At 53.0% G+C, this 10505-nt stretch overlaps 1 protein-coding gene across 1 annotated transcript in view; it reads right to left on the minus strand.

Moving 5' to 3' along the window:
• MCM5 (minichromosome maintenance complex component 5) overlaps window positions 1-10505 on the minus strand; it is a 20179-nt gene that overhangs the window by 7025 nt on the left and 2649 nt on the right. The window contains exons 2-8 of the mRNA XM_008050675.1: window positions 9505-9660; window positions 7140-7306; window positions 5072-5243; window positions 4052-4163; window positions 1574-1717; window positions 1147-1212; window positions 789-965 (exon numbers count right to left, since the gene is read on the minus strand). Coding sequence (XP_008048866.1) covers window positions 789-965; window positions 1147-1212; window positions 1574-1717; window positions 4052-4163; window positions 5072-5243; window positions 7140-7306; window positions 9505-9660 — 994 coding nt within the window. The remainder of the gene's footprint in view (window positions 1-788; window positions 966-1146; window positions 1213-1573; window positions 1718-4051; window positions 4164-5071; window positions 5244-7139; window positions 7307-9504; window positions 9661-10505) is intronic.

Consider the following 10505-nt stretch of genomic DNA (forward strand, 5'->3'; position numbering starts at 1 on the left):
GGGTCGAGGATGCGGTGGCCGGGAGCGGCCACTGCACTCCAGTCTGGGTGACAGAGTGAGACTCCAACTCAAAAAAAAAAAAAAAGAAAAGAAAAGAAAAACGAGTCAACTGGGTCTGGGCATCACAGAGCCAAAAAGGGCTCAGAGCTCAAGCAGGTACCCCCTGCTTGCTCAGCACCGCCACCACTTCTCAGGATACATGGGGTCCCTTTCATGAGAATGAATTCTCTGGCTTCTCTTGCCGCAGGCCACAGGAGGCCCAGGCAAGATTCAGCCTGGCCACCCACACTTGGGGTTATCTGCCTCAAGGATGAACTTTGATCTGTCCAAACCAATGAATCCATGCTGGGCCTTTGCTAGGAATCCTGGAAAAGAGGAGGCCTCCTCTGTCCTTGGGTGCTGTCAAGCTAAAAGTTGGGTGAGACAGACTCTTCTGTCTTTGCCACAAAAGGAGCAACTGCCCAGAACAGAACCGCAGCAAGGCAGAGTCAACGAGAGCCACTAGAGAATGCAGGTCCCCACAAGCCTCTGGACTTGTCATTCTATAAGCCAAGCTATTTTCTTTCAGAAATTTACTAAGCAGGAGTTCTCCAGTCATAACCCAATGTAAACCCTGCTTCATAAGGGGCTTGAGTGACTTAGCTCAAACCACAGCATGTCACCCACAACCAAGAGACCTGAGTGCTCTGCAATCCACATACTGTCACTTCATGGGCTCCCACTTAATGCCAAGGCCCTTGTTCACCCTCCCACAGGCCTGTGGCCACCAGCCCTGCCCCTGGACTCACCACATCCCTCTCTTCATTGTGCTCATCCTTGACAATGAAGATCATGTCAAAGCGAGACAGGATGGTGGGCATGAAGTCGATGTTGTCCTCACCCTTCGTCTCATCCCAGCGGCCGAACACCGAGTTGGCAGCAGCCAGGACAGAGCAGCGTGAGTTCAGAGTGGTGGTGATTCCAGCCTGAGAGGGGACAGAGGAGTCAGGGAAGGAGGTGACCAAGAGCCCTGGGACAAGCCTCTCACACATACACAAGTGCACACAATTCTAAGCCTGGACAAGCAGGACTCAGCCCCAGCCAATCATAGCAGCCTGAGGAGGGCTAGGCCAGGGCAGGGAGGGCTCTCTAGGTAGAGCCACTCACCTTGGCAATCGAGATGGTTTGCTGCTCCATGGCCTCATGGATTGCCACGCGGTCGTCTTCTCGCATCTAAGTGGAAGAGAGAAATGTTAACAGACACCCCTAGGTGCAGGGAGCAAAAACAAAGTTAGCAGTAGCCACCATGCACAAGTAAGTACTAGATGCATGCCTAGCCAATGGCAGCAAGTATGTCACCTCTAATCATGGTGACAATTGTGTGGCCTTGGCATTCCTCCACTCTCCCAACATGGAAACTGAGGCTCGGAGGGGTTAAGTAACTTCCCAGTTACCCAGTGACAGGCCCAGGATTGAATACAAGTCTCCCAAGTCAGATGGTTTTTGTTGACTGAGCACAGGAGGTCACACACCCCAGTCCCACAACTATAGGCACCACCCACTTTTCAGCTGCCACCCACGCTGTCAGACTCACCTTGTCAAACTCGTCAATACAGACAACCCCACCATCAGCCAGGACCATGGCTCCACCCTCCATGATGAAGTTCCGGGATGAGGGGTCCCTCATCACCGAGGCTGTGAGGCCAGCCGCACTGCTGCCTTTCCCAGAGGTGTACACCTGGGGGAGGAACAGGGGTTTGCGTGTCAGGGACCAATGCAGTTGTACATTTTGACCCGGGTTAAGTCGAGGGGTCCCCAAGGGTTGTGACTTGCCTCTCAGGCCACACCTCAAAGCTGGCTGCAGAGCAAGAACAGAACTCAAGGCTCCAATGCAGTGCTTCTCCCTCCGGAAGGGGAGGCAGCCCTGGGCCTCAGTGTGGCCTAGATACTCTCCCCAGAGGCCATCAAACCCATGGCTCACCTGGGTCTCCCCACAGCCCTGTGATGCAGCCCTGCGGGGATCAGCTCAGAGATGAGAAACTGAGGCCCAGCGAAGAAGAGTGATATACCATGAACTGGCCTCAGAGCTAGAATGGGAACTTCTGACTGCCAGAAAAAGGTCCCACCATGAGTCTCTTGTCATCTTTGTATATACTTGGGTGCCATGTGCTTGCTGTCACTGAGCCCTTGAAATGGGGCAAGTTCCAAATGAGATGCCCTTAAGTATAAAACACGAATATTAAAGACTCAGTGCTAACAAGAATGTCAAGTGTCTCATTAATAACCATTTACATTAAAATACAACTACATGCAGAGATTATATTTTAAATACAATGACAAACAATATATTATGAAAATTAATTTCACCCACTTTTTACTTCTTTTTTGAGTCGTACCTCATTCTGCTATCCAGACTGGAGTGCAGTAGCACCATCATGGCTACTGCAGCCTTTACCTGTTGGGCTCAGGCAATCCTTCCACCTCAGCCTTCCAAATAGCTGGAATGACAAGTGGACACCACCATGCCTGGCTAATGTTTTTATTTACTGTCGAGACGAGGGCATGCCATGTTGCCTAAGCTGGTCTCAAACTCCTGGGCTCAGGCAATCCTCTCACCTCAGCCTCCCAAAGTGCCAGAATTACAAGTGTGAGCTAGTATACCTGACCTATTTTTTACTTTTTTAATATGGCTACTAGGCAGTTTAAAATGACACACACTGGGCATGGTGGCTCACGCCTGTAATTCTAGCACTTTGGAGAGGGCAGAGGTGCAAGGATTACCTGAGCCCTGGGACTCAAGACCAGCGTGGGTAACTCTTGATGAGACCTTGTCTCTACAATAAATCAAAAAACTAATCAGGCCAGGCACGGTAGCTCAAGTCTGTAATCCCAGCACTTTGGGAGGCCGAGGAAAGAGTACTGCCTTGAGCCCAGGGGTTTGAGACCAGCCTGGGCAACTTTGGGAGACCTCGTCTCTACAATAAATCAAAAAATTAGCCGGGAGTAGCATGCCTGTAGTTCCAGCTACTTGGAAGGCTGAGGTGAAAAGATCAACAGAGCCCAGCAGGTCGAGGCTGTGGTGGCTGTGAGCATGCCACTGCACTCCAGCCTGGGTGACGGAGTGAAACTTGAAACTCCAAACTCCAAACAAACAAAAAAACATAACTAACCAGGTATGATGGTACATGCTTGCAGTTGCAGCTACTTGGAAGGCTGAGGCAGAAGGATTGCCTGAGCTCAACAGCTCGAGGTCATGGTACATGGGATTGTGCCACTGCACTCCAGCCTGGGCAACAGAGTGAGACTCCCAACTCAAATAAAATAAGAATAAAATAAAATGATACACAAGGCCCGCATTTGCAGTTCATGTGACAGTTCTCCTGGATAGTGCCAGTGTAGAAGACTTGGCACGTTTTCTATCTATCCAAAGACCACCGCCTAGCCCTGGGAAAACCCTACCCTACTAACCATAGCAGTCAGACCCTCTCTGGCCCTGATGCCCCAGACCCACTTAGCAATGCAGCAGAGAACCCAGCTCATCAGACACTTGGGTTTAAATACCAGCAGTGGAACCTTGGGCAAGACACTTAACCAATCTATACCTCAGTTTCCCTACCCATAAAATGGGGATAATAGTACCTACCGCAGCCTTGAAGTGAGGCTTAAATGAGTGCTTATACGTATGTACAAAGCGCTTCAAGCAGTGCCTGGCCCTTGGTTTTGGCGATTATTGTTACTGAGGTCATTATTGAACAAATGGATAAACGACACTCAGGAAGATTAGGCAACTTGCTCTCATTCCACTGTCAGTTACTGGCCAGGCCGAGACCCAGACTTCATCTTGACTCTCAGTCCAGTGCTCTCTCACCCACTCCAAACATACATATGCCTGTTGATTTCTTTCCTCCTGTCACCTCCTCTGCCATCCTTACCGCAGCCAAAAGAAATGAGGAAGAGATTCTGGGTGAGCCAGCTCACCACAGGTGTCCTGGGGACCCAGGAGCCCTTCCCTGCAGCCTTCCTCCCTGTGGGGACAACCAGGGCAAAGAGAAGGTTGTCCGAGGCTACTCACCCCAATGGGAGAACACTTCTCCACGAACTTCAGAAGCTGGGACTTGGCTGTTCCAGGGTCACCCAGCATCAGCAGGTTGATGTCTCCTCGGCGAGTGAGTCCGTCGGGGAGCCTGGGGGAGGGTGGGTAGGTGGACAAGGTGAGAATCCACCTGAGGGCTGGCAAGCCTCAGAGCAGGGGGAAGGTATGGCCTGTGGCCTGAGACCCGGTTCATGTCCCGCTCTGCAGCTGCCTTGCCTAACGATGGAGGACAACGTACCTCCCAGGGAAGGGAGGGGAGGGTACCACGAGGGGCACTCAGGGTCATGCTCAGGCACATCCAGCATCTGAGAAATGCTCCTCCCGGATAGAAAGAAAAGGACAAGAAGTTGCCTGAGGACGGTGCAGTGCAGCAGAACGAGGACAGGCTCCTGGCCCCCACATGCGCCAGGGACAAGCCCCTTAAGCTCTCTCTGCCTCGGTTTCCTTGTCTAGACAACGGGTACCACAGCAACTTTCTCATGGATTCCTGCAAGGTGTCAGACTGGGATTACATAAAGCATTTTTAAGGAATGCCTAGAGCACAGTAAGAACCGGGTAACAGCAGCTGTAATATTAGCGCTGTTATTTTCCTATGCATCTATTATTTTATAGTTTCAAAAGGACATGTGATATACTTCCTTCAAGGGTCAGTCTTCCACCTGCTTCACTCATGTGGAAACTCGGGTTGACAGAGGAGGTCACAGAGTAAATAAGCAGCGAAACAGAGTTGTAACCCCAGTGCCCTGCCGAGTCAAGCCCACTGCTCCCCACTGCACTTGCCAGGTCCCCAGACCACCCAAGTAGGTAGGGCCGGGCATGGGAGAGGTGCACAGATTGGCCCCACCAGCTGACAGCAAGCCTGGGGCTGGCCAGGTGCCTGGAAGGAGGCAGGCTGAGGGCCCAGGAAACAAGAGCACTCACTCCCGGTCACTCAGCAGCCAACCCACTGTGGGCCCCGCCACCAGCCCCTCCCCAGACCCAGGGAGCCCAGAGTCCCACCTCTTTCGGGAGCCCCCAAAGAGCAGGCAGGCGATGGCCTTCTTCATGTCTGTGCTCCCGAAGATGGAAGGGGCGATGCTTTTGGATATGAGATCGTAGATGTTGGGGAGGGCAGCCAGGCGACGGAACTCCTCCTCCTCCTGCGGGCTCACGGCCCCGGCAAAGCTGCGGCCTGGGTGGGCAGAGCTGATGTGTGAGCGAGTGTGAGGGGCGCCTCCTCCGGCCCCCAGCCTGGCCCCAGCCTGGGGAGCTCCCAGAGGGCAGGGCCCCCAGGGCCAGGACAGCAAACTCATCCGGGACCCCGGTTCTTCCCCACAGCCCCCAAGCCCGCAAGAGTGGGCCTGATGGGTTCCTGGGTCTAGTGAGTGAGGGGAAGAGGGGAGTGGGTCTGAGGAATGAGGGGGCCGGATGGTATAGGCACTTGGGAACCACTGGGAAGTCCGCCCTCTCACTGAGAGGTGGAGGGCCATTTCAGCCCAAGGGGTGACCTGGTGTCTCTGGACATGACAGCACTCACTCTGGCTGCCGCAGAACAGAGAAGGCAGGGGCAGGGTAGACTCCGAGGCCAGTGAGGAGGACTAGCAGTAATCCAGGGGATAGCCTAAGAACGGGGCTCACAGCAGGGCAGGGAGGACAAGAAGCAGAAGATCCTGGACACATTTTGGAGGTAGAGCCGGCCAGACTTGCCAACTGGTTAGATGTGGGGGTGAGAGAAAAAGGCACCAGGGACGACTTGGGGTGTTTGCCTGAGCAACACAAAGGAGAGTGATGAAAAGACACAGGGGAGCCAGTTGGAGGCTGGGGAAAGGGCTCAGTCTTGGCCATGTTAGGGTCGAGATGCCTCTCAAACATTCACACGGACACATCAAGTCCCAGATGGATAGGGAAGTCTGAAGCACAAGAAGCCCAGGCTGCAGATGGAAATGTACCAGCTACCCGCACACAGATGCCTGGAAAGCTGGAACTAGTTGGGCTGTTGGTGTAAACAGTGGACTATGGACTGAGCCCCGGGGAACCCACCCCCATCAGTTCACTGCAACCGGAAGTCTGGAACAAGCCTGAAGACCCTGAGAGTGGCTCCTACTGCCCTTAGGTGTGAGTACAAGCTCCATATCAGGCATTCAAGGTCCCTTACATGGCCCCAGTCACCCAACTCCCAGGCTCCCACTTGGTCCTCCAGTCACTCAGACCCCAGCCAAACCGAGGTCTTCACCACTCCTGGCCTTCCTTCCCAACTGGAAGACCCTCCAGGCCTGTCACCCTTCACAGCCTAGCTCAGACTCCCCTCTCCAAGAAGCTTTTCCCAGGTCCAGTCCCAACTTCTCCTTCTTTGACCTTGTTTAGAAACTGTTTGGAATCACAGGACTCAGCTTCTGACACCAGCTCATCCAAGCTGTCCCTAGCTATTTCATGCCTGTTGTATTTCTCCAACTGGACCCTCAGCACCTGCCTGTCTGGGACTATACATTTCACTTATCTCACATCTCCTGTCACAGAGACACAGAAACAGGACACTCACTATTTCCCCACTGAGCTGACCTGAGTCCTGCAGCCTTGATCCCATTTGTAGGCAAATACCCCCAGCCCAGGGCCACAGCTAGGACTGGCAGGGCAACATCTTTCTGCTTAACACAAAAATGAACAATCTGGCTGGGCTCAGTGGCTCAGCCTGTAATCCCAGCACTTTGAGAGGCCAAGGCGAGTGGATTGCCTGAGTCCGCGAGTTTGAGACCCACCCGGGGAACTTGGTGAGACCTCATCTCTACAATAAATCAAAAAATTAGCCAGGTGTGGTAGCGCGCACCTGTAATTCCAGCTACAAGGAAGACTGAGGCAGAAGGATCACTGGAGCCCAGCAGGTTGAGGCTGCAGTGGCTGGGAGCGGCCACTGCACTCCAGTCTGGGTGACAGAGTGAGACTCCAACTCAAAAAAAAAAAGAACAACTTAACGGCATGAGTAATGCAAGGATGTCCCGAGCTACCTCATGAGGTAAAGAGCTGACTGTTAGCAGAGGTGTGCAAAGCACAGCCTTTGGCAGAGGAGAGCAGGACATCAAAGTCAACTCACCAGAGCCATCCGTGTCCACCTGGATGCCCAGGACACGGATGTAGGAGCTGCGGATGCCCACACCCACTCTGTCACGGCCCTTGCTGAAGGTCAGGCCAAACTTCTTGATGGAGTAGATGCCCATGATGGTGACCCTGTTCCCAGGGACTACCTTATCACACAGGTACCTGACACAAAGGCAGGGGACAGAGCAGAGAACGTTAGATTCTCAGTGGAATAGCATGTCCCTGATTCTAGTCACCCCCCACACTCATGGGCCACTTCGGCATTCCCCCGTAGGCACCATACCAAGTGGCTCTAAACCCAGGGCCCACGAACCAGCCCTCTGCCCTCGCCACTCCCCACTCCAGGCTCAGCGAGATGACTCGGCTGTGTGGAGGACAGTGTTGCCAACGCAGCAGCCAACAGGAAGGCAGGTGGTGGCCTGACCCTCTCGCTGAATCCAAGAGTGTATGTGTCATGTGGCGGGATGCGGGGAGGGGAAGCTCAGTGCCAGCCCATTTGAGCTGCTTAGAAGCCCCATCTCTATTTTATCCACTGTCAGACTCGGAGGGTGGCACTCCGCAGCCAGCTCAAGATAAAACTTCCTCCTCATGCCCTACCTCCTCACAGGGCCACTCCCCATGGCCTCTGAGCTCAGCCAAATCATTTGCCTCTGGGCTTTCATTTCCTCTTAAAAATAAGATGTTGAAGCAGGGCGTGGTGGCTCACACATGTAATCCCAGCACTTTGGGAGATGGAGGCAAGAGGATTTCCTGAGCCCAGGAGTTCAAGACCAGCCTGGGCAACTTGGCGAGACCATGTCTCTATAATAAATTAAAAAATTAGCAGGGCGTGGTAGCATGTACTTCCAGCTACTTGGAAGGCTGAGGTGGAAGGACTGCCTGAGCCCAGCAGGTCGAGGCTGCAGTGGCCATGAGCGTGCCACTGTACTCCAGTCTGAACAACAGAGAGAGACTCTGACTCAAAAAAATAAAATAAAAATAAGATGTTGAAACACAAGTGTCCAAGTACCCCAGTCAGAGCCAGTGCGTCATGAAGGGGACACTCAGTAACAGTGTGACCTCAAAGAAGTCACTGCACCTCTCTGTCCTTGGAGGGATGGTTAAGTGCTCTGAATTGCCTCAGCTGTTGTGAAATCAAGTGAGGCAGCAGACACAAAACACTTTATACATCAGCAAGAATCAGTCACACGTTTATAAAGGACAACCACCACTGTCACTGTCAAATGTTCTGAGCCTCCAACTCTCTTATTTTTTTTTAAGTTGGAGCCTCACTGTATTGCCTAGGCTGGAATGCAGTGGCACAAAATCACCAGTCTTGACTTCCTAGGCTCAGGTGATCCTCCCCCCTCAGCCTGCTGAGTAACTGGGACTACAGACGCATGCCACCAAACCACATGTAGAGACGAGGTCTTGAACTCCTGGGTTCAAGCAGTCCTCCTGCCTCAGCCTCTCAAAGCGCTGAGATTACAGGCGTGAGCCACTGTGCCCAGCCCCAACTCTCTCTTCCCAGACTTACCTTCTTAAGCTTTCAGGATCACAGACCACTTAAAAAATAATATACACCAAGTACTTAATGTGTATTAAGGAATCATGCCAAACACTTCACATGCATTTTCAAGGAGTCCGATGAGCGACTGAGGACTGTCCTTATCCCCATTTTACTGATGACAAAACTGAGGCTTGACAAGCTCATGCAACTTGCTCAAGATGGCAAGAGCCTGACACCTACACACTCTTCTCCCACAGATAAAGCTAATGAAAGTTATGGAGCCACTCAGAAAAAATACATGCACAGAACATCTGCATGCAATTTCAAGCTACGCAAGCCCAAGCTCAAAGACCTACAAACCTTCCTCCCAGGTTACAGGACAGGTGCCCAGGCCCAGTAGTCTCTTCCCCTTTCTAATGACCCCTGAGAAGTAGCATCTACAGAAAGCCGGGGGGGGGGGGTGGCAGCTCCCGCAGCCGCCCAGCTGGGACGAGGTTTTCCCAGCTACTCATCATCCTGCTCAACCGCCCTAGGTCTCTCAGTCCTCGGGGGGCTGGAGATGCCAAAAGGGAGAACACAGGTTTGCAGAAGCAAGAGACGCAGACACAAAGCCTGGTTCCTCCTCTCACAAAGTCATTTAACCTCTCCAGGTTACATTTCCTCATCTGCAAAATAAGAGCTGCCATGCCCCTGTAGACTGCAAGATAACGAGAGAGGAGCCATGGCAGCACCAGGAGACAGTTGCTCCAGCCGGCCACCTCTCCTCTAGTCCACACACAACCGACCCCCCAACACACCCAGACCATCCATCCACCCAACACATAAGGCCACCTAACCTCATGGACCCCACGGCCCAGCCCTGCCGGCTCACCTGTCACAATAGAGCTGCATGTGTCTGGGCATCTCGCCATGGGGCACTGCATCAGGCAGCTCCTGCAGCTTGAGGGTCTGCGAGTCCACGCACTTGCACTTGTCAGGCATGATGAAGTAGGGGTCCAGCGGGCACTTAGGGCGCCCAGCCTGATCCCTGTCAGGAGAGGGAAAAGGGTTACCAAGGCTACCCTGAGAACCTGGGCTTATTCATCTCATGAGTCAGCAAGGAGGTGGGCAGCAGCAATTGAAGGGGTCTCTGAGATAAGCTGGGAAAGGCTCTAAAAGGAGGGCAGCTCCGGTGGACCGAGCACTGGACTGGGAGTTGGGGAACCGCTTGAGGCCGGGCTCCTCCATTAATCTGCTAAGAGGCAGACAGGTCACATTCAGTCCCCTTGCAGGGTCTTGGCATGCCCACAGGCAAATGGGGTCAAGCTCATCGAAACCCTTTCTGAAGTCCTACTCAAATACCAGGATCTACTCCAGAAAGATCTAGGCAGCTCTAGATGATTCTGAGGGCCTAAACCTCTATGTGCCCCAATGTAACGAAGTCACTATTCAACAAATATAGCCAGGCACAGTGGCTCATACCTGCAATCCTAGCACTTTGAGAGCCGAGATGGGAGGACTGCTTGAGCCCAGGGGTTCAAGACTAGCCTAGGCAACACAGCAAGACCTCATCTCCATAAAAAATATAAAAATTAGCTGGCATGGTGGTGAGCACCTGTAATCCCAGATACCCAGGAGGCTGAGGCAGAAGGATCACCTGAGCCCAGGTCAGAGCTGCGGTGAGCCATGATTATGCCACTACACTCCAGAGTGGGTGACAGAGTAAGACTCTGACTCAAAAAAGAAACAAAACAAAGCCGGGCTCGGCGGCTCAGCCTGTAATCCCACGCCTTTGGGAGGCTGAGGTGAGTGGATTGCCTGAGCCTGCGGGTTCAAGACCCGCCTGGGCAGCGAGACCTCATCTCTACAATAAATCAAAAAATCAGCCGGGCG

The sequence above is a fragment of the Carlito syrichta genome, unplaced genomic scaffold, assembly GCF_000164805.1.
Source record: "Carlito syrichta isolate Samal-C Ts95f unplaced genomic scaffold, Tarsius_syrichta-2.0.1 Scaffold153578, whole genome shotgun sequence".
Taxonomy (NCBI): Eukaryota; Metazoa; Chordata; class Mammalia; order Primates; family Tarsiidae; genus Carlito; species Carlito syrichta.